The sequence below is a fragment of the Lissotriton vulgaris genome, chromosome 5 (genome assembly GCF_964263255.1).
Source record: "Lissotriton vulgaris chromosome 5, aLisVul1.2, whole genome shotgun sequence".
In the NCBI taxonomy this organism is placed as follows: domain Eukaryota; kingdom Metazoa; phylum Chordata; class Amphibia; order Caudata; family Salamandridae; genus Lissotriton; species Lissotriton vulgaris.
The window spans coordinates 143,961,057-143,986,044 of NC_141693.1; the positions used below are offsets into that span (position 1 = coordinate 143,961,057).

The window sequence follows — 24,988 nt, forward strand, 5'->3', positions numbered from 1 at the left end:
CAAACCAACTTCCTCACTCCCAGCAGATCAATCCCTTGTCCTGTCTGGTCCAGCAGTATTTCAGTCATTACCAGACACAGACAGCAGGGGAAACTGTGGTATCCAGCAAGATACACATTGGAGTAGACTTAGTAGACCCGCACTAAGACACTAGCCAACGAGTAGGTCTTTCCTTGTTATTATAATACAGATACCCCAGGATGATGAAGAGCAGACCTGATCATAAAAGCTGGTCCTGTAGAGGCTGGGACTTGGACTTTTTTATGTGGCCCTTTGTGTCTTGAAGCCCACTTGGACTCCAGCATGTGTGGCCCTCATCGACTGGGCCTGAAGAACAACTCAAAAGAGTAAGGACGCTTAGCGGCTGAGGATCAGTCCCACAAGATTATGAAACTCTCCCAGACCATCTGGAATTGTCTGAAGCTATATAAACGCCGCCCTCTGGTTTCTCAATGCTCATTATTGAGATAATCCAAAGGGGCAGAGAATGACCGGAGTTCTGAGGTCTGCTTGTGCTGCACAGACTTGCTGCAGCTGATTGCCAAATAAATTTCGAGGCAATTCCAGGCAGAGTTGTGGAGCAAGAGAGTGACCAGTGCCCGATCTTTTAACTTTTGATACTAAAATACTGATATGTCTCTGCTCTTCGCTCTAGCCCTCTGAAATATTCTGGGTGAGACGATTGTCTATTGATGGCATTGATGTTTTCTGTAGAGACAATTGCAAACTCAGACATTATGCATATACTGATCCAGAAAGCTTGTTTCAGCCTTGTTATTTTCTGTTTAGTGTAGGGGCCATCCTCTAAAGGCGCCCGGTGATAGCAAGGGGAATCAGGAGGACTGCTTGTGGCCGAGGGCGGCTGAAGAGGTGCTGGGGAAGGAGGTGCACCCGCGGACAGTGCATAGACGATTCTGCCGGGTGCTTGATGACTGAGCCGGCCACAGCAGTGATACAGGGGTGTAAGCTGCCGGAAAAGCACCGGGGGATGAGTGAGTGGGTGAATCAGTGGCTGAATCGGTTAGTGAGTGTGTCAGTGAGGAGCTGTATAGGTGACTGAGTGTGTGTATGGCTGTGTGGGTGAGTGAATGGACGTGTCAGTGGAATATGGGTAATTAGAATTGTGAAAGGCAGTATAGGCGAGTGTTGGCGTTTATGAGTGACTGTGTCTCTGAGTGAGGGATTGTGATAGCGGCTGTATGTGTGTGCTTGTGTCAGTGACTGTATAGGTGAGTATGTTTTAGTATCTGTATGAATAAATGAGTGAGTGCGAGTATAACTGTATATGTGAGTAAATGGCTGTGTGGTTAACTTCATGGGTGAGTGGGTAGGTGTGTGAGTAGCTCTATGAGTGACTGACTGTGTGCAAGTGTCTACATGGGTGTATGAATGGATATATCAGTGGCTGTATTAGTGAGTGAGTTGGTGTATGAGTGGCTGTATGGGTGACTGAGTGGATGTGTGTAGACCTATTATGAATCAGGGAGTCGGTTAGTAAGAACTGGTATCGGTGTGTCAATGGTTTTGAGAATGGTATTGTGGAAGTTGGAGTGGGTATATGAAAGGTTATATGGGGGTGTGAGTGGGTGCGTCGGAGATTGTGAATGATGTCATCAGTGATGTCACTGACCATGATTTAATATGTGAGGTCATAAGCAGTGCATTGCAGGGGAGCGAGTTATAGTTAGCTCAGCTAACTATAACTGCTGAATTTCACTGGTTTTGTACGATTGAAATGTCAACCTAACTATAACGTCCCTGTAACCTTTGGTTTTTTCAGTGCAGTTCTGTGGGGGTTTTTTAGCTAATAGTCATGTTTGCAGGATGGTTTAGACAGGGGTTAGGCCATCCGGCCAGCTCTCAGGAATTCTGCTGTTTAAGACTTACAGGAGGGATTCCTGGTCCCCAAGATCCCTCAGCAGTAAAGTCGACTTCATCCCCCAACCAGTAGTGCACCAGGAGCCCTGTTTGCTGAGTGGTGGAGAAAGGGGGTGTGGTCTCTCAAGACCTCTTAGCAATTCCGCTGTGTGGGACTTTCTGTGGGTAACAGGAGCGTTAGTTGGCCCCAAAGGATGTCCACAGAGGACACTGTCGCTAAGGCCACCTCCAAAGACCCCTCTATCCCACTTGGCAGAGGAAAGCTCTAAGGTCCCCAACAAGATCCAGGTTACCTATGTAGACCACTCCTCATTGCAGAACATGAAAATAATTTTAAAGAAGTATAAGGCTCCGGATCAGGACCCTTTATTTCTGAGAACCGACTCACCACCAGACTCCTTTTTTATAGCCGCCGCCAAGAAAACCCACTCCAATGCGGCTTCGTCATCCCTCCCGCCAGACAAGAACAGCAAGCATGTAGATTCCTTGGGCAGGAAAATGTGTGGCACCTCTGCCTCTTTTTTAAAAAAAAATGTAAAGTGTCTAGCGCACAAGCTCTACTAGGTCGTTACGATAGATCTCAGTGGGACTTACTTGCCTGATCCACAGAAAAGCTTCCCATGGAAGATAGACAGGACTTTGAAGAAATCCTGCAAGAAGGAGGTCTGGTTGCTAACCAAGTAAGTAATGCGGCCCAAGCTTGCTCTGACCTTGCGGTGCATGGATATTTCCAAGGTATATATGCCAGACGTTCTACATGGCTTCCCCGTACAGGCCTGAAGCCAGAGGCACAGCAACGCATCCTCAATCTCCCTTTCACCTGTAATTCATTACTTGGCTCCCACACGATGATGAGGGCAAAAATGAAAACTGATTAAAACACACACTAGGCCGTGTGCCTAGTAAAACGGAAGGACTTCTTTCGACGGTACAGGACCTATGACAGGCGTCATTTCCATCCGAGGGTTCAAACTCATCACTGGGCCCAGCACCAACAAACACGCCAACAAGCCAGGTTTCACAATCAACCCCAAAGATCAACGCTTGGACAAGGAGCTAATAGTCAACCACCAGATTCCTCCAAGACACCAGGTAAACAATGAGGTGTTGCTTCTGTTACCATACTCCCCTTACCTGCCTTCTTATGTACCGCCCTCCTCAACCGTCGCCTACCTTCTTGGACGGATTTCAAGAACTGGCGGCCTCCCTAGCTGTAAACAATTCATCCGTCCTGCTCCTGGGTGATTTTAATTTCTGGCCTTCCGACCCAGCTGAATGCTCCACTTCCAAGGAATTTTCTGAAACCTTACGCTCTCTTAATTTCATCTCGCATATCAATACCCCGACCCATATTCATGGACACACGCTCGACCAAATCTGGTCTCTGAACTGCCCTATTTCTTCTCTGTCCATTTCTCCCTGCCCCTGGTCTGATCACTCATTGATCTCTTTCTCCTCTCAACTCGGACCGCCTATCAAGTCCTCGCACCCCAAAAACATCTGGGCCCGTTCCTGGGGGCGGGTAGACCTGGCTGCCTTAGCCTCCTCTCTCTCCTCCTCCTGCCCCGATCTGTCCGGCCTGCCCTCAGCGGATCAAGCTAATTCCATCAACTCGTGGCTACTCTTAGCCTGCGATTCCATCGCTCCCCTGAGGCGCATTTCCTCCAAACGGACTAATGATTCCAACTTGTGGTTCAATAACGATCTGAAGGCACAAAAACTAGCGGTCCGCCATGCAGAACGAGCATGGAGAAGACAGTACTGCCCTCAGCTTAAATCACACTACACTTCCCTTTTGCAGCAATATAAGAAATCCATACTGTCCACCAAAAAAGAGTATTTCTCCTCCAAAATCCTAGTTGCGGAGAACAAATCCAGAGAAATTTTTGCCATCATTAAGAAACTCGCATACTCTGATCGAACCACCCTTACACCCTCCCCCTCTCAACCTCTTTGTGATACCCTGAACTCCTACTTTTTGGACAAAATTGCGACAATCAAGGCCAATATTCCTCCCCCTTCCCCCTCTTTCCGAGTCCCTCCTTGTCCCCCGACAGATGCCCGCCTTCACTCATTCCCTCCTTTAACAGAAGATTCTTTCCTTTCCCTCCTCCCTCTGGTCAAATCTGGCTCCCCTCACGACCCTTGTCCTGCTCATATTCTTGCTCATGTCTTCAACAACTGTCCGCTACCCCCCCTCACCTTTCTTAACAGTTCCTTGGCCCAAGGCGTGGTCACCCCCGCTCTCAAATCTGCCATAATCCTGCCCATTCTAAAAAAACCTGGATCAGATCTTTCCGTCCCTGCTAACTACCGCCCCATCTCCCTCCTCCCCTTCCTAGGGAAAGTCCTGGAGCGGCATGTCACCAAAGCACTATCTTCCTACGTGGAAGCAAACCGAATCCTGGCGCCCCGTCAGGCCGGCTTTCGACCGGCTCACTCCACCGAGTCGGTCGTGCTTTCTGTACTGGACAACCTGAGAGAGGGAATGGACACTGGCATCCCCCAGGCCCTGGTGCTACTCGATCTCTCGGCCGCATTCGACACGGTAGATCACTCCATCTTACTCTCCCGTGTCGGAGCGGCGGGGATCGGAGGCACCGCCTTGGTCTGGCTGTCCTCCTTTCTAAGCGGACGTACCCAGGCAGTTCGCCTGGGGGACTTCTGGGCTGAACCACGGAAGGTAGTGTGCGGGGTCCCCCAGGGCTCCTCCCTTTCCCCCCTACTGTTTAATTTGTATATAGCCCCCCTCATCTTTGCTCTTCAACAGATGGAGGTCTCCGTATACAATTATGCGGATGACCTCCAGCTCATTTTTTCTCTGTCTCACTCCCCTGACTCCAAATCCAAATTCCAATCCACCATGCTTTTCATCCGGGACTGGATGAATCACAACCACCTGAAACTAAATCCAGATAAGACAGAGCTTGTTCTGACAGGTGGTTGCTCCAGTCCCTGGTCCCCCCTCTTCTGGCCCTCCTCACTTGGTCCTCCCCCACCCCCTACCTCCTCCGTCAAAACCCTGGGCATAAAAATCAATGATCAACTCACTATGCACTCCCAGGTGAGCTCGGTGGTTTCCTCCTCTTTTCTATCCCTTCGCACTATCCGTAAAGTCTCCCGCTTCTTCTCCTTCACAGCCCTGAAACTTATTGTACTGGCCATGGTCATCTCCCGCTTGGATTATGCCAACGCTCTTTACCACGGCATGCCAGCCTATAGCGTACGTCGTCTCCAGCTGGTCCAAAACCAAGCGGCCCGCTTGGTATACAACCTGACGAAATCCCATCACGCCACTCCCCTTTTGAAATCCCTGCACTGGCTCCCTGTGCGCGAACGCTCCCTTTTTAAGGTGGGCTGTCTCGCCTTTCAGGCCCAGCTAGGCAGGTCCCCTGCTTTTATTTCCTCGGAGATCATACCTTATGTCCCCCCCAGGGAACTTCGCTCCTCTTCTCACCACCTACTCACAGTTCCTCGCTTCCGTCGTAAGAAATGGGGAGGGTCTAAATTCTCCACCCTCGCCCCTGTGTTCTGGAACTCCCTTCCGATGCAACTCAGAACTTCCAATCAATACCAGCCCTTTCGAAAGGCCTTAAAAACCTTTCTTTTTTCCAAAGCATTCCCCTCATAATTTCTCCTCATTTTCTCTCCCCGCTCCATGACCTCAGAGACTCTGCCTACTGTAGCGCCATGAAACCTTTGGGTGTACGTGCGCTGTATAAATATTTTAAAATTCAAATTCAAATTCCCCCATCCCTGGCAGCCATTCTGATGGGGGGCATGGGGGGGATCATCAAACATCGACACGAGTGGCACAACATCACCAGTGACAACTGGATGCTGAATATTGTTAAAAAAGTAAAATTTAAAAAAAGGGTCCGCACTGGGTTTCAAGTCCCCACCTCCGGCAATTCCACCATCAAATACCTTGCCATTAAGAAAGGCTTCTATAAAACGGAGTCTTCATTCTGCTGCGCAAAGAGGCGGTTCCCCTCACTCAAAGGGGAGAGGGAATGTATTCTCGGTATTTCCTCATGAAGAAAAAAGGCCCCAAAGAGAATGCACGCCTATTCTGGACTTGCACCTTCTAAACAAGTACATACAATTAGAGAAACACAGAATGCCCCCAGCTCAATCGGGGGGACAGGATGTGTTCCATCGACCTTCAGGATACCTACTTCCACATCCCAAACCCCAAAAAACATTGCACGTTCCTGAGTTTCAAAGTGGCATCCAAGCATTACCAGTACATGGTGCTGCCGTTCGGCATTCTCCCAAGTGCTTGTCCAATGTAGAAGCAGCCTTAAGAAGGAAAATCATATTAGTCTATCCCTACCTAGACGACTGACTGGTGAAAAGCTCCTCTCAAGCAAGGAAATTTACCAGATTTGTATTGAGACCCTCCAATCTTTCAGTTTCCAAGTAAATGTCGAGAAATCCATCCAGATTCCAACTCAGTCTATACTACCTAGGGGCAACCCTGAACATTAAAATAGCAAAAGCATGTCCTTCTGAGGAGAGACTATCCGCAATTGCTCGGAAGTGTTCCAACTTCTTCCACATGCCGCACCTATCAGCTAGATAGATGACTTCGCTACTGGGTCAGTGTCCTCAGGCATATTCCTGGTCCCCAATTCCAGGCTGCACAAGAGCCTGCTCCAGCCGAGCCTGGAGGATCAATGGAATCAACTCTCAGACCATTGGGGCAACAAACTCACCCTGTCACAAGCGGCAAAGTGTTTGCTACCGTGGTGGTCTCAACAGAAGAATAAACTCATTGGGTCCTGTTTCACCAGGGTACTCTGAATCAAATGATCATTCAAGATGCGTCTCTTCAGGGCTGGAAGCTCACATTGGTACCCTACAAACACAGGGCCTGTGGTCAGCCAAAGAGCAACTATACCATATCAACATGGAGGAGCTGCTGGCTCTCCATCTAGCCCTCAAAGTCCTTCTATCATTCGATCCAAACCAGCGCGCTCCTGGTCCTAACGAACAACACTGCCATGATATACTACCTAAACAAGCAAGGGGGCACTTGCTCTCGCCCCCTATCCATGGAAGCACAGGCCATCTAGAATTGGCTCATAGCGAGAAAGTTGACATTTTCAGTGATTCATCTGCTAGGAGTTAGTAAACAACAAGGGGGACAATAAATGCTTGATAAAGGTCCACCGTACTTGCCCTGGGTAGAACTAGAAGACGAAAGAGGTACGGGTTCCTGGGTGGCAAGTTGGCCACCTGGTGAGTACTCAGAGTGTGGGGAGGTGGGGAATACCTCCTTTCGGAACTAGGACCCTCATACACTCAGCAAACTAGGTGTCATGCTCATCATATGGGTCTGCTCCTTGTCAAGCGAGTGCTGCAATGCTCGACGGGCACCCATAAAGGGGCTCTTTATCGGAGATCTTTTGTTCCTTGCCGTATTGGTGCCGTGGGTGTGAGGGGGCCTTGTAAGATGTAGATGTGGTGTGTGGGTTAAAACAGGTAAGTGAATCCTCTATAATTATTTTTATTCTGGAGAGGTCACAACCTGATTAAAAAGTAAAAAGGAGGGCGACTATTTTGTTTTAATCTGTCAAAAATTACGCTCTACCCCTTAGAGTCAACATGTTTCTCGCCTATAAAATGTCTCTAATAGATCAGTTGGAGATTCCTCAGGACCTAGTGACTTAATGAAAACTATCTACAGAGTGTGATGTGGCTCTACATACCACTTCTTCTCTCGGTAGGACGTTGCCCCGGAGAAAAGCAGCCAACCTAGAGTACAAACAAAAAGGATCAAAACACCAAATGGAGATATTGGTACATCGTCCTATTAATTCCAGTGGGTGTTTCACCGTACACAACCTCTTTGAATCTATACAAGTGATAAAAACAACATGATTTCATGCATATGTGCCTCTTACCTCTGAATACCTCTCTGCTACATGATATCGACAGGCTAGTCAGATAAGGAGATTAGGCAATGTTAGGCATTATTAATGAGGTAGATTTCAATTTGCGACCCCCTAGGAATCTCTAAAATCACTGGGTTGGTGGCCTGCTGGGGTCAGCAGACCACAATGTCCGTGATTGCTTATAAATAAAGCAATCTTTTTTTTTTGTAAAGCATCTTGTTTTCCTTAAAGGAAAACAGGTCTGGCTTACATCTCCATTCGCTTGCATTTAGCGGCAGTGGCAACATACTTGCAGAACATGGGACAGTCTTTGCTGTTCATTATCCCCGTCATTAAAGCATTTATGAAGGGGCTGAAAAGGGTTATCCCTCCTAGCTTACCTTCAGCCGCTTCCTGGACCCTCAATGTAATTCTCATTAGATTCATGGGGCCCATGTTCGAGCTCCTTTACTGGTGCCCTCTCCAGTTTCTATTTTGGAAGGTAACATTTCTAGTCGGTATTACTTCCCTTAGACAAGTTTTTGAGATCTAAGTCCTGAACCTGGATGAACCTATTTCAAGGTTCATGCAGACAGGGTGGATTTTTAGGACGAACTCGAAATTTTTTGCCCAAGGTGGTCTCCCCCTTCCACCTTGACCAAACCATTGAACTGCCAGTATTCTTTCTTGCTGCACCCAGCTTCTTTAGCGGAGAGAACTCCTCACATATATTAAAAAGGCCCTTTTCACACTACACAGCAGCAGTTTGTCCCCTACACTAAACCGCATAAAGGTAGGGCTATTTCTAAAGCAGGAGTGGATTGCTATCTAGTCAGGTGATTTCAAACCTGCTATGCCAAAGCCAAACGCCAACTCTCCGTTCCTCCCAGGCCCATTCTACACTCAAAAAGGCTGCTTCTATGCCTTTTTTGGGAAATGTCCCATTAACTGACATCTGTAAGTCAACTCTCTTGTCCACAGTACACACATTTACTGAACACTAATGTGTGGATGTCTTAGCTTGCTAACAGGTCCAAGAACTTTGTCTAGATGAAGGTCAGCTATACATTAATATGTGAAACCGTAGACTCTTAAGGTAGTGTCCTTTTTGTTTTCACATTCTTGTGTATGTTGCCCAAAACGTAAATATCCAAGCAGTATGACCTTTTTACATTAATGGAGTGAAACTTTAATTCTTTTTTTATCATCAAAAAGTAGTACCACATTAAAACCATGCAATACCCCAATACTCTATATAGATGCTATTGTCAGCTTAACAATTCTAATTTTGTTAAATGGTATCTGTGTACCATCTCCAGGTTCGCCTGAGTGGTTCCAACAAAAGCGGGAGTAGCCAAGCACAGCATCTGGCCTACCTGGAGGTTGCAGGCACTCAACTAATCAGTCTCACGTACTTTGCTGCATGCTTTATGCAGCAGTTTAAACGTCAGGCAGAGACGCTAGGGCTGTTAAGCACACTGGCCTTAACATTGAGCAGCGTTCTCTCTCAGTGGTGTAGCTGCAATTAGAACTGCAACAGGGGAGTATGTGACCCTTTGTCTTTTGGATGCATTGTTAAGGGAAAGGTGGAGTAGCCTTCTGCTTCAGTGGGCATTTGTGAGAAAGGTTGAGGCTGCTGAGTTGAAGGAACCATGGGCTCATGTTTGCATTAGGGCCCTACGGGGAACCGGAACAATTCGTTAAGGAGGCACCTAAGGATTGCAGCCACAGTGTTTTAGTGAGAGTGTCACTCACGTTCTTTCAAGGTTGCAGACCCCCAGGGCTACTGTCTTGGGGCCAGATGTAGGTAAATGAGATTTACCGATTTTTAATTACCGAATTTTACCGATTCGGTAATTAAAAATCGGTAAATCTGAGGGGTGGATATGTAGGAACATCCAGATGTTCCTTTTACCGAATCGGTAAATATCTGTATTTACCGATTCGGTAAATACCGACCGGTAATGCCCCATTCATTCCTATGGGCTTTGAAGCCCATAGGAATGAATGGGGCATTACCGGTCGGTATTTACCGGATCGGTAAATACCGATTCTGACAAGGGTGCAGGGGGTGTCACTTTGACACCCTCTAGCACCCCCAAAAAAGGTTCGGGGGCCATGTGGCAGGCATACCTGCTCTAAGGGCAGGTCTGCCTGTCATATGGCACAGGTGTGTATGCACACATGTGCATGCACACCAGAATCAGTATTTTACCATCAAATAATATTTGATGGTAAAATACCGATTCTGTAATGCTTGTGGGACTCAGAAGAGTCCCACCTACATATCAATTTTACCGAATCGGAAAAAATACCGATTCGGTATTTTACAGAATCGGTAAATTTACCGATCGGTAAATTTACCGATTCTGTAAAATACAGGGCCCTACATCTCAAATTGCATTTACCGGTCGGTTTCGGCCGTTACCGACCGGTAAATGCCTACCTACATCTGGCCCAAAGTTCGGAGTTTGGAAACAGATGTTCTCTGTTGAGCAAAAACTTCCATAGCCCTGGAGGCCACCAGGAGAGAGGTGCCTGACCTCTGAAGAGTGCTGGGAGCACCCAGCGGAATTGAAAAATGTACCAGAAAAAAAGAAGTTTAGACCTCAAAATCTCAATTTTAATGAAAATCATGAAAATACAATACACCATTTTCTGACAGCGAAAAGGCACCATTTTGTGACTAAACTCAAATTTTCATAAAAATAAACTTTTAAAAACTGCAGCAAAGATTTCTTGCCTGTGGCATGCTTGGTGTGTGTGGATCATGGCGGCGGCCTTCAGTATGGTGAGCTTTGCCTTGTGCATATCAACACTGGTGAATTTCAGTGTCGTTTTAGGTTTTTGTGTTCGCTGAACTATTGCTTTCTTTTAACTGTTTTCTTTTTTTTCTGTGAAACTATCAGTTTTTTTTAGAAGCACCCATTTTCATTAGACACTTGATTTTGGCTGCCTATTATGTGGCTATATTAGCTGAATATCACTTAATTTATTTTAAAAAGAGAAACTTTATGAAAAGGAATCAATGAAAAAGAATAGCAATAGAAAAAACTATTTTGCCCACCTTTTTTAAAAAATAAAGTCCGGAAAAAAGATCTAAGTAGACAGATAAGCCATATATCCAAAAGGCTGGAAAACTGCCACTTTTCCTTTAAGGCAGATTATCCCATCAGTATCACATCATGTCGTATCGCTGAATGTTGAGCCAGTTTGTTTTTTATGGAAATAAAAGGATCCGAAGTAACAAGGACTCCTTACTCTTTCCTATTAGGGATGGCTGTATATTGTTTGTTGCTGTGAATTTGTGAGAGCAATACTAAGTCTAAGTAACTAGACATTGAGAAAGATTGGGACATTTGTTATTTTTATTATGATGAAATATGTTTTGAATGAATTTGTTATTATTTCTAAACTATTGTATCTTTTATGGCTGTGTTCACTGCAGAATGAAGATAGTTATTTATTAATATTATTATGGATGAGGGGGTGTTGCTTATGAATTTTAACTAGGAGTCCCTTGTAGGAGAACTAGGAATACTGATAAGTTTTTATCTTTTTTTGCTTGTCCAAAGGATCTTCAATAATGCTCATAAGCACTGACTATAATAGCAAGGCAAACTCTCATAAAAGCAGAGGAAATACTATTGTGAAGTGAGTCTACCAAGAGTCTCCTCCAAGAAGCCTGACCCATGTGGGCATCAGCCCTGGAATCTGATTGTAGAAGATGTGTTCTGAATGTTTGTATAGACTTCTAAGGGAGGCCTTTATTTATTTATGAAATTGGGAGATTCCTTAATAAGCCTATTGCTTTTATAGTAGTAGAGGGTACGTTAGGCCTCTGAGGGAGCATTTTGTTCACCAACCAGTGTCCAAGGCGAATACATAAATCAACCCACCTTTAAATGGAACCTATTTTGCAACATGTTTCAGACTGAGATAGATCAAAAGCCTCTGTGTTTCAAGAAAAAGTTCCAGCTGAGAATTTAGGTATTCACCAAAATGTCAGCTTATATAGGCAAAGGGAAATAGGATGAAAATAGTTACGGTTCAAAGGGTCTGCTATTGCTTTTTTCTGAAGGTGAAACAGCTCCTTTTTTAAGACAGAACTTTTGGAAATGAAAGACAACATCCATGCCTAAAAAGCTTTTCTTCTGTTGGCTAGTCCCAAGGCGCCAATGGAGCACACATAGAACACTACAGTCCTTTTCTATGTCAACAAATAGGAAGGTACTTTCTGAACACAATTTCACGATCTAGCACTCTAACTTAGGAGCCAGCCATCTCCCAAAATGATGTTTTTCATCTCTCACATCAAATAGGTACTCAGCCAGAAATTAGATAATCCAAGCAGGGAACTCCACACGCACCATGAATAGGAACTGAACCAGAGTCTTCTGCTCCATCTTCCAGACCTGGCAGTGCTAGACATGGATACTTTTCCAACACATCTGAACAAGAAATGCCAAACGTTCTCTACTGAATGGTCAGTGTTCCCAGATTCCTATGGGATGATCTCCTATTTGACCTGCTGGAAAGATTTTTCCAGATTGTTCTTGTTCAGAAGGATCTCTAGAAAAGAAAGGAAAACCTTGCTGTTAAGTCACTCTGAAGGCCCCCAGGGTTGGGGGGGGGGGGGGGGGGGGGGGGAGGGGGGGGGGATGTTACAAATACTAGTCACAGGTTAAATCAATGTATTTCTAAGCAGACGAGGATAATACAATGAGACAAATGAAATGTAGAGCAATAGGTTCCAAACTCCAAATGATGAGCTGTGCACTGCTAAAGTCTCACCCTGTGAGTTTTGTTGCATGAACTTCCAAGCAGTACAATTGTTTTTTTTGTTGGATATACCAAATGTAGTGGTTTTTGAAGTGTGCTGCATCTTTATGATAAATTTCAAAAAATGGGCACGACCATGGTAAGTCTGCAACCCTATACACGTAAATATCTCCACAGAAATAGCACGTCTGTCCATTATAATAGAGATGCAGCGCACTGCAAAGACCACTACATTTGGTATGTACAACTAAAAAAACAATTGTACTGCTTGGAAGTACATGCGACAAAACTCACGGGGTGAGACTTTAGCAGTGCACAGGTGCATCATTTGGAGTTTGGTACTTTTTGCTTCGTGTACCTTATTGCAGTTGTTTCCCTTCTTGACCATCGGGTACACCACATGAACATTTTGGGCTGGTGAACACGCAATCGGACATGCCGCATGGACAAATCCAGATTGGATTTTACGACTTCATTATTCCCATTTTTGCCTTAAAGTCTGAGTACAGACGAACCACTTGTCTGCTAAATCGTGTCCTGGGAATCTTTAAGAAACAAATAAAAGAATTATCTACTGATGACGCTTGTGGACTATCTCAATGCTCTACATAGAATTTGTCTCATTGTATTATCCTCGTATGCTTAGAAATACATGGATTTAACCTATGACTAGTATTTGTCAAATACTTTCTTGGATTGGTTTACATAGCAAATGGTGTGCTGTAACAAGCTTCTTTTCTTGTGTATTGATATGCATGTTATTTTATAACGTGCTGACAGCACCTCTAGGTAATAGGTGTTTGAGGCTACCTAAGCACCCCGCTGTACATACAGCTAAAAATAATAATTATTCACGCTCATTATTGTTAGTTAAAGATACAATTTTTTTTTTGATGTGCGGTTCTTTCCCTCTTAGGAAACACTACTACCTATCAGTTGTTTAGTTGCTTATGTGCTGATGAAATAAAGTGTACACTTGTTGTTGACAAAATATAACATGGTGCTTAAATGCAACATTTTCATATGTTCTATATGCGTAAAATAATACTCCATGTTGAGAGACCTCTCTGCTCTTTTTGATTTTAAATTATTCTCATTGTTTTTATACTTTAGGTGGAGGTTGATGGCCAGAAGTTTAGAGGAGCAGGCCCGAATAAGAAAGTTGCAAAAGCAAGTGCTGCTCTTGCTGCACTTGAGAAACTCTTTTCAGGGCCTACTGCTGCAAATAATAAGAAAAAAAAGATTATTTCCCAGGTAAGGACTAGAAAAAAATGATTGTCTTTGCTTTTTGTGAAACGAAAAACATGTATTTATTCAAAGTGATTAAGTGTTCCACATTATCTAGAGCTAGTATAATATGTTAATACTCTAAAATAATTTCTGTCATTAGGTTGCTATTTTGCATTTTAAACATTTTGTATTTATTACTAGCATTTAATATTTCAAAAGAATACTTCCCGTTGCAGGAAGTAGCATCACTCTCCATAAATATCCAGATGCCTATGCACCATCCCGTTCGGAAAATGTTCAACATAATGCGTATCTTACCCCAACCTCCCCCCATGAAAATCTCGAAGTCCTTTTGATGCACTGCAGAGCTAATTGGTTGCAGATGCAGGGAATTGTGGCTTCATACCAGGTGGGTAACACCAGCTATTCCAAAAGTGGCAAGGGTTAATGGGCATTTGAAGTCTTCCTGTCTTAAACATTATCCGGCAGAGTCACCAGCATAGGGCTTAAGAACAGGTAACCAGCATTAAAAAAAATCCCTAGGAGCTGCATGCAAATACTCTTTCAACATGCTCTACCTGTTTTTATAACTGGTTGTTTCACCTTAATCTTAGGAGAGACACAATGCACCTCCCTTTATTTTTCGTCATGAGGTGTTCCCAGCATGTTACTGTTTTTATTAGGCTATCTGCAGGGTGCCTCAGTTAACGACTCAATACTTTATATTTTTGGGGTTTTTTCCCCTTTCAGGTCAACCTTTTCTTGATGGGCATTTTCATCACCCTTCCTTTATGTTAATTGGCTTTTTAAAGTTGTCTTGAACTCCCATATGCCGTAGTCTGTCTGTTTAAAGCAATGTATGACAACATCAGGCAATTTCCAGAACTTAAATGCAGAGAGCCTATATTTTCTGCTTCTGACATTTTTATTTAGTGCGTTCCTGCATACTCTGCCCATGAATACAAGGAAGGAACGGGTTGTGTGGAAGTGCCAAATTAGTTTCCAGTACAGGCCGTAAACGTTTAAACATCGGATGGCTTACGAAATACAGCAAGTGGGGTTTTTAGTATTTTCAGGGAGAGAAGGCGCACTACCTAATGTATACGTTCAGTGTGAATCCTTAGCTAAAAATGGCGTGGTGCGGAAGAGCGAGCGGAAAAGACCCCATAACCGTTCAAAATAGGTCTGAAGACAGACCTACAGGAAATAACAATAGCAAAGCTCTCGCACACAACAAGCAAGGTATAACAATGGTAGTTGAACAGTAAAAAGCATTGTAAGTCTAGAGCCAAATAACATGACAGTTGCAATTTCGTAAAGTTTCTTGAAGATGGGTATATATTTAATGGTTCCACAACCAGCCGACACGTGTTTCGTCGTGTGGGAACAACTCACAACGACTCTTCAGGGCTGAAGACGCAACCTACACTCATGTAGGTCTGGAGGGGAAATTATCGAATGAATTTGATATCGTCAAATCAGAATAACAATTGTAGAGGCTTGATTAATATATTCCATTTGGTAGTATAGCGATGATAAGCACATAGAGTAAAAGTGCTGTAAGGCCGTGCTTAATAAGTGTGTATATTAAGCCCAAAACCGGGAGGGGATCCACCGACAAGTTCCTTATCATGCGGGTACGGCTTAAACCAGGAAATATCAGCAGCGTGGCCTCCCTCCTCCTTTGGTTCTCGGTCGCTGTTTTCCAACAACGGATGGCTTACTGTACCCGGGAACGACATAATGCTATGGGTAACATAAAATTATGTGTGCTGCATTTAAAAATCAGCGTGCCATAATTTCCATAAAGGTATAAAGACATTCAGATATGATTAGCAGGCCTGTTTCCTGACCCACTTGTAGGCACATAAACTAAATTTTATGGTCTATAAATAAAATAATAGTCATAATTCAAATAGTGAGTTCTGGACATGCCCTCCAGAAATAACCTGGATCTGAACTAATTTTGCAGAGTGGTTTACCCTAGAATTAAATGACCTGTAACAAGAATGCTGCAGACAGTAGAGAAAATAGCAAAATAAATACTTGCTTTTGATAGACGGAGCATTTTTTGGTTTACTAATAACTTTGTCCCCGTTTGACGAATGGAATAAACAATTCAGCAGGAAGCTAGAACTTGGTTTGCAGATTGTGCTTTTTGTGATTTGGTGTAAATCCTTTCTTTAGTTTTTGAGAAATAACTGGTAGTTGGGCTCGCAAGAGTCCCTATGGCGTACGGCGAGAGCGCAAATGAAAAATTGGAGCCCTGTGATTAGTTGAGAGGCCAGTTTTTCCCGTAAGCCTTCACGCCCTCGCGGGATCAAGAGACTCCCGGTAGTCGAGCGAGTGCTCTGATTGGCCGGCTGTTTAAATGTTAGAAAATAATTACTGTTTACTGTGAAAAATTTAAGGTTTTGTGGAAATAAAATAAAAAAGCTAAATAAGGTGGTAGCAGAAAGGCATGCTGTCCCCCTCAGTTTTGAGAGGTGGTGTCAAAGGGATAACTACAGTGAAGAAAATAAATTAATATTTTTTTCTAACTAATTTTTACGATCCCTTGGGCTGTCTTTCCTCTCCAGGGTATCTTGCAGAGGCTTACTAGATCTTTAAAAAAAGAGAGCTTTCTTTACATCTCAATTGCAACAATATTTCAACAGTTTTTCTACCTTAAACAACATTTCTTGCGTCTTATTTTCTTCAAAATTACAAAAGTACACAGTTATGAACTTCATTCTAAATGTGTGATCTCGCGAGTGGACCACAAGAGCTGGAGAGGAAGTATAGCCCCCTTGGAGTCCTTGCAAGGGATTGTGTGGTCGACTACTGCAATTGTCTCGCGGGAGCAATATTTGAAAATAAAATATTTAATACAATATGCATACTGTAATGATTCAGTTTAATAGATTAGAACAAAATGTAGAACTATGAGCTCGTGATTCTCCAGCGAAAGCGATCACACAACTTAAAAATGAATATACATAGTGAAAGCGCACAGGGCTTGATTTAGATCTTGGCGGACGGGTTACTCTGTCACAATGGTGAGGGATATTCTGTCTATCAAAATTTAAATCCCATAGGATAAAATGGGATTTGCCCCAGTATTGCAACTTTCATAGAATCCCATGCTTTTGTATGTTTCCCCGTCGTCGGAATGGGAGTCTCGGAAACAAAATAACATAGCAGTAGGTACAAAAGAGAAAGAAACAGGCCTAGGCCTCATTCCCTTTTGTAGCATATCTGTAAAAGAGACCAAACTTAGGCATCAGCCAATCAGAAGAGCCTCACCCCATAGAACCCTCCTGAAGGAACCTCAGAGCCTCAGATTTTCTACCGCACGTTGTGCTAGGGAGTCTCCTTTGAGCTCTGCTCAAACTCTTCTCTTCAGAAGTTTTCTTCAGGATTTTTTCTTCAGGATTCTAAGCTGTTCCTTCCAGGATGTCGGAAAAGGAAAAGAAGAAGACCCTTTTCAAGCCATGTTCCACCTGTGGCAAGAAAAGGCTTTTTGTGGAGGATAAGCACAAAGATTGCATCTACTGCCTCTATCCTGACCATAAGGCTGCGTACTGCAAGATCTGCCGCACCTTTTCGACCAAGACCCTCCGGTATCGTGAGTGTAGGCTTCTGACCTGGCTCCAGAAATTGAAGTCCAGAAAGGACACAGTCTCCAGTAACAGTGAGGACTGTTCATCTGCATCATCCTCGAGAAGGTCAGTCAAAAGGGGTAGGGTGTCCCCTTCTCCTTCTGAGGAGCGTTCTTCTAAGGCCTCAAAAAAGACCGCCAGAGAGTCTGAGAGCCAAGGTCCATGCGAATCTCCTCACCATGGTGAAAAGGAGAGGGCAGGACCGTCTACGCCTTCTGTGGGGATGAAGACTGATCAAGCCTTCAAAAAACCCTCCTTCTCAATCTTCTGGAAAATCTGGCACAAGTTCCAAGTCGCCGACGATGAAGGCGTCGTCGACGAAGAAGGAATTGAAGCCTGCTCTTCAAATGGTACCATCGGCGGGCTCATCGACGGTACAATCGACGTCGACGGGATCGTCGACGAAGAAGGACTCGTCGACGACATTGATACCAATGTCGACGAAGGCGGCAACGACGTCAACAGGGATGTCGACGACGACAGCAACGTCGATGAGGATGTCGGCAGTGACGACGAAGGGTTCGTCGACGGTGGTGACGACGACGGTGTCGTCGTCGAAGCCCTCGATGACACCGTCGTCACCACCGCCGACAAACCTTTGTCGTCACTGCCATCGTCGACATCCTCGTCGACGTTGCTGTCATCGTCGACATCCCCGTTGACGTTGCTGCCGCCGTCGACGCCTTCGTCGACGTTGGTATCAATGTCGCCGACGAGTCCGTCGACGACAGCAGGAGCGTCGACGGTCTCTTTGTCGACGGCATCGACGCCCATCTCGTCGTCAAGTGTTCTTTCGTCGACGACGTTTATTCCGTCGACGACGACGGCAATTTTACTAACTCCATCCTCGGCAATTTTGTCGTTGGAAAAGAGGATTACCATCTCTATGACGAGAATCACACGGGACATGACATCTCCTTGGAGAGTTTCTCCCTTGCCTCCAGCTCTGCTTTTGGAGGAGGATGACGATGAGTCAGAGGAGGATGGACAGGACTTGTATGGCTATGCGAATAGTCCTTCCCAGCTTATAGTCAAGTGTCAGGAGACAGATTCTGACGGAGAGTACAGCCAGAATTGTGGTTATCACCATCATCATTCTTCCCAACCACAACAGTACTCAAGACAGGACATGGTGTCTGTTCCTTCATCATTATTGCAGGACCTTCACAGTATGTTGCAGGACTATAAATCAAGGTGTTCACAACCGGTTGCCGCAGTTCCGACTGTGCAGGCCTTGCCTGCCCCTACAGCTACCCCAATGGCTGCTCCTGAAATGCCATCTCAGGTGTCATCTCGGCCACAGACACCGGTTCCACAGGAGCCGTCGTTTCCTTTGGGCACCCATGATGATTCGTCGGAGTACCATGACAATTGTGATGATAAGCCTTCTGTTTCCACTGAATGTTTTTAATATGATTTCAAAGAGCCTTATAGGAAAACAACAAGATCCATTCCCATTGTTCAACATCTGTGGGATGAATGCCTTAAGGCGATGAAAAACCCAGCGACTGTGGTCCCTGTACTACCGCGCCTAGGCAAAAAATATAAAGCGCCTGAGGACGGTCCGGCGTCTTTGATGGGGCACACGAGGCCGGACTCGGTCATCTCACAAGCGCCACAAAGGAAGTCTCGCAACCCCTCTGCTCCTTTGACGACTCCTCCCGATAAAGAGGGCAGGAGGATGGACAACGCCGGAAAAAGATTTTCTTCAATGGCGAGTTTGTTGGTGAGAGCGGCAAATGCCTTGGCGATATTTGGCAGGTACGATCACCAACTTTGGTGTGATATTTCACCACACCTAGACCAACTTCCTCCAGAGTCCAAGACAGAGGCAAAGAAGATCTTGCAAGAAGGGGAGGCAACGTCAATGGAAGTCATAGACTGTGCCATGGATATTGCCACAACAGCTTTTCGTTCCTTAGCTGGAGCTGCAGTTCTTCGTCGCCAGGGGTGGCTTAAGGCGACCTGGTTCAGGCCCGAAATCCAGAATAAAATCTTGGATTTGCCCTTTGATGGAGAAGCACTATTTGGAAAGCTGATTGATGACACCCTCCAAGACATTAAAAAAGATACTGAGACTGCTAAGTCTCTGGGCACGCTTCAGTACCGCAAGGCTCCTTTTAGGGGTTCCAAGGGCAAGAGCACCACCTACAGAGGCTCTTATCAGCAACAAAGGTACTCATCATGTGGCTCAGGTTCACAACAGTACCTCCAACCGTACCAGCAGAGGCAAGGTCAGTCTTCGAATTACTCAAGGCCTAACAGAGGGAAGCAGGCTCGCCAAGGACGTGATGCGTCCAAGAGACAATATTTATTTATTTCATTTATTTATTTCAAAGGTTTTATATAGCGCTGCTGGACCCTGGAGTATCAGAGCGCTTTACAACAGAGTTAGACACAATAAGATAAAATAGCAATATATGCAGAATTAGCAACGGGATACAGTATTGCAATAAGTATATGATAAGGGGGGAGTTAGAGACCGGTAAAAATTAAAAATAGGCGAAACAATTAACAGGGGAGATAATGTTGGATTCAGACAAGGTGGTGGTACAAGAGTAGAAAGAGTGGATGCTAGGTACCCCAATATTTGTTGTGGAGAAGTAGTTTGAGTTCTTTTTTGAAAAGAGAGTAAGAGGGGTTGCAGCGAAGGTCTTTGGGGAGTGAGTTCCAAATGGTAGGAGCATTACCAGAGAATGCACGGGATTGAGTTTTTTGACATTTAAGTCTGGGTGGGATCAGGAGAAGGGAGTCAGTGCTTCTCAGGGACCTGGTGCAGCCTGCTTTATCTAGTTTTGTTGCAAGGTAGACGGGGGTGTTTTGGTGAAGACCTTTGTGGGTGATACAGGCAATCTTGTAAGAGGATCTTCCTTCAATTGGGAGCCAATTAAGATTTTTGAGGACGGGAGATATGTGGTCAAATCTTTTACAGTCAGAGATAAGTCGGGCAGCTAGATTGAGGACAGATTTAATTGGTGCAAGATGGGCATTGGGGGTGCCGGCAAGGGTGGCGTTACCATAGTCAATCCTGGAGAGGACTAGCGATTGGACAACGATTTTGAAATCATCAGCTGGAATGAAAGGTTTGATTTACATGAGGTGGAGAAGGGTGAAAAGAGCACTTTTGGCGGCATTTTTAATGTGGGGGATGAGGTTGAGATTCTGGTCGATGCTAATGCCAAGGGATTTAACAGAGTTAGAGGTGGAGAGGGAGCAATTGAGAGCTTTGATATCATCGATCCAGTTTTGGATGGGAAGGGTATTGTTTTTGGGGGTGAAAAGAATGATTTCTGTTTTTTTGGGGTTCAGTTTGAGATGGTTGAGATGGAACCAGGCTTGTACTCCTGGCCTCCTGGCTCTTTCCACTGTACCCACCTCTGCAAAATCATCAGTAGGAGGCAGGGTCTCACAATACCTTCGGAATTGGTCCAAGATAACATCAAACCAATGGGTGCTCAACATCATTCGAAAGGGGCATACTCTGGAATTCACGCAAATCCCACCATCCAAGCCCCCGGCTGCCATTCCATCAAAACATCTACGTCTTCTGCGGCTCGAAGTTCCTCAGATGCTCTTGAAAGGAGCGATAGAGCTGGTTCCTCCTGCCCAGAGGGGAGAAGGATTCTATTCCAGGTTCTTCCTGGTAAGGTAGACACTAGAGAAATGGCGCCCAATTTTAGATCTCAGGGAGCTCAGTACCTATCTCATCTCCCTATCCTTCCGGAGGGTCTCTCTTCAAGACATTCTATGTCTTGTCAATCCAGGGGATTTCATGGCCACGCTCGATCTCGAAGATGCGTACTTTCATGTACCGATCCACCCGGCACACAGAAGGTTTCTACGATTCACAGTAGCCAAGAGCCACTTTCAATTCAGGGTTTTACCCTTTGGACTTCACTCCGCCCCGAGAATCTTCACAAAGGTGCTGGCACCGGTAGCTGCGTTTCTACGGAAGAATCATTTATTAGGTCTTTCCTTACCTGGATGATTGGTTGCTGAAGGCTCCGTCCAGGGAGGCTGCGAGGGAAGCAGTCAACGCGTGCACAAACCTCTTCCAGAATTTGGGTCTCACTCTGATCAAGGAAAAATCATCTCTGGTTCCGTCCAGGAGGGCACGCTTCCTGGGAGCCATCTTGGACTCGAATCTCATGAAAGCTTTTCCAACTTTGGAGAGACAAGAAAAACTGCAGACCATGGCGCTGGACGTACAAAGAAGGTGCCGTTACAAATCCCTTCTGGGGGTAATCTCTTCATGCATTCCTCTGATTCCACACTGCAGATTGAGGATGCGTCCTCTTCAAGAGCAATTGGACATCCAGTGGAGACAGGTTCACGAGTCGTTCGACAAGGTGGCCATCACCTCAGCAATGAAAACAGCTGCTGTATGGTGGACACAGCAGGAGCACTTGTCCCAATGTCTATCCTTCGTAAGCGATCCATCTCCTCAGGTTGTGATGACGGATGCGTCATTGGACGGTTAGGGAGCAGTACTGCAGGACCTACATGTCAGTGGGCATTGGTCTCCTCAGACTCGTCGGCTCCACATCAATCTCTTGGAGCTCAGGGCAATCAAACTGGCTCTTCAGGCTTTTCTCCCTCGTCTAAGAGGTTCAAGAGTTCTCATCCGGACAGACACCACGGCCATGCATTACGTGAACAAAGAAGGGGGAACCAGGTCTCTCCTGTTGTCTCAGGAAGCTCAGGAAATCTGGGAATGGGCGATCCTTCATGGAATTTCACTACAGGCAGAACACCTGCCAGGAGTTTTAAACGAAAATGCGGACAGACTAAGCAGGTCATCCTCAGTCAGTCACGAGTGGGAGCTGAACCAGCAGGTTCTGGACGAGATCTTCCGACAGTGGGGCAAGCATGCGATAGATCTATTTGCCACACCGACCAACAAGAAATGCCGGTTTTATGCAAGCAGGCTTCACCACCAAGGGTCATTGGGGAATGCACTTTCGATAGCCTGGTCAGGGACATTTGTCTAGGCATTTCCCCCCATTCCACTGATCCCGAGGCTTATCTGGAAGATCAAGGTGGAGCCATGCAAGATGATCTTGATAGCCCCTGCTTGGGCGAGACAGTTCTGGTTCACGGAACTCCACCTGTTGTCGCTGGTTCCTCCACTTCCCTTGCGGACGATTCCAGATCTCCTTACAATGTCCGAAGGGCAAGTTTGGCATCCGGATCCTGCGTCGTTACACCTGACAGCATGGCTCCTGAGCAGCGAGAGTTCATGAACCTTCCCATCTCAAATGAAATAAAGGAAGTTCTCTCCCAGGCTAGAGCCCCTTCCACTAACAGGACTTACAGACTCAAATGGAAAAGATTTTGCATTTGGTGCAGGAAAGAGGATGTTGATCCCTTCTCTTCACAACCTCATCACGTTCGGCCTTATCTTTTGTCCCTGGCGAAGTCTGGGCTGGCCCATTCATCCATAAAAGTTCATTTGGCAGCGATTTCTAGATACAGACGTTCAGCGTCTAGACCTTATCTTTGGTCTTCCAGGATAATAAAACTGTTTCTTAACACCTTGACTGCTAGCGGATTTCCCGCTGTGTGCTGGGATTTCGAAAATCCCGAGTAACATGACGAGCTCAGCTCGTCATCAGCATACGAGCGCCGTAGCTGATGACGAGCTGAGCTCGTCATCAGCATCGAAGGGGTTAAAGGTTTATTTTGTGTCTACCCCCAGGTGAGGCCTCCGCCTCCCACGTGGCAGTTGAATTTGGTCCTTACACAGCTCATGAAGGACCCCTTTGAACCAATACATCGGTCAGATATGAAATTCCTTTCATGGAAGTTAGCTCTCCTTCTTGCCCTCACATCAGCAAGACGAGTTGGGGAATCTCAATCACTCACAATCCAAGAGCCTTTTCTCCAATTCAAAAGAAATACTGTGATTTTACGGACTAATCCAAAGTTCATACCCAAGGTGCCCTCGGAATTCCACTTGAATGAGCCTGTTATTCTTAAAGCTTTCTTTCCGCACCCTACTTCACCAGTGGAGAGGTCGCTACATTCTCTGGATGTGCAGAGGTGCTTGAAATTTTACTTGGATCGCACCAAAGGATTCCGAAAATCCTCACAATTACTTATTGGTTCTGGTGGTCCTCAGAAGGGCCTCCCTATTTCCAAACAAGGGATTGCAAGGTGGATTACGAGTGCCATTCTACATTGCCATAATTCAGCTGGAAAGCCGCTGACCATCAGGGTTAAAGCACATTCCACAAGATCAGTGGCTTCTTCAACAGCTCTCTTCGTGGGAGTGCACATCAAGGACATTTGCAGAGCTGCGACTTGGAGCAGCGTGCACACTTTTACTAAGCATTACTGCTTGGAATCCTTGCAACAGGAAGATACGGCTGTGGGCCAGGCGGTCCTGAGGAACCTCTTCCACTAATTGGTGAGCTTTCCTTGTCTATCCCTCCTTCCTTTTATTATGCACATTTTGGTTTTCATGTAATGATGACTATTGCAATGTTTATTTATGCCACAAAATGTGCTGCTTGTAGATTCATCAAACGATGCCAAACTTATTAGCAACCCAATTAAAGCAATTCCTATGGAAACGCTGACCTAACTATCACTACGCAGTTATAACTGCCACTGGGTAATATACATATATGTGTGTGGCAGGATGAAACCAGTTGGGCCCCTTGGATCGGGTGCTGGATCTGCAGTGGCGTTGTGAAAAAGTCATCATTTTTGCCCTGATCACCCCCATTTTATGGGTAATACTGGTGGTTACTGACTTTGATTGTGCTCTGGGCCCTGCTAACCAGGGCCAGTGCTTTACCTAAAAGGCATATGGTAATTAGGTGTAATTACAATTGGTGTGACAACCTACATGTAAGCTCCTAGTGTGTGGTAGAGCTTGCAGGTTTAGAGGCCGTATAGATTTAATGCACTTAAGTGAGCACTTTTAAAAGCCAGCCATGCCTTATAGGCTGCTCTTAACATAAAACTACCTTATTGTTACATATAAGTCAACCCTAAGGCCTACCCTAGGTGCCCCAGGGGTAGGCTGGCATGTTAAAATAAGCAGGGACATTATAAAAGATCTTCTATAGGCTAATTTTTCATTTTTCCCAATTGTAGTGCATTCGCTCCATAGTCTAATGCAGGAAAGATTTATTAAACTTTAATAAAGACTAACTATTGATAGGAAATAACAATTGAAAGTGTCAAAATAATAGTTAGAATAACCCCAACAACTGGCCAAGGTTGGACCTATTATAACTGACAGAAAAGAAGTTATAAAGCTTGCTGTTTTAATTTGCCTGATCCAGCTCTGGGGCAACCTTTCCTGATTGGCCACCATTTACCAGGCTGAGCCAAACTGTTCTCATAATGTGTGAAGGGGTCTACAAGGAAACAGAAATCTGGTGGGAGGAGATCTGCAAGCTGTAGAGCAAAGAACAGGAAGTAGGCTGGGAGGCCAAACTGGTCTTCGAAGAGGGAAAGACACTTAAGACAGGACCCAGGCACCCCCAGCCATATAGGAGCCCCTGCAATTTAATTATCAGAGGGACTGGAAGGGGAGTGTTAGGGAAGGTTAGCCACACATGTAGG

At 45.3% G+C, this 24,988-nt stretch overlaps 1 protein-coding gene across 6 annotated transcripts in view; it reads left to right on the forward strand.

The window, feature by feature from the left end:
* STRBP (spermatid perinuclear RNA binding protein) overlaps positions 1 to 24,988 on the forward strand; it is a 518,214-nt gene that overhangs the window by 408,103 nt on the left and 85,123 nt on the right. For all 6 annotated transcript variants that reach the window (XM_086921075.1, XM_086921077.1, XM_086921076.1 and 3 more), the window contains one exon: positions 13,653 to 13,793. In XM_086921075.1, coding sequence (XP_086777201.1) covers positions 13,653 to 13,793 — 141 coding nt within the window. The remainder of the gene's footprint in view (positions 1 to 13,652; positions 13,794 to 24,988) is intronic.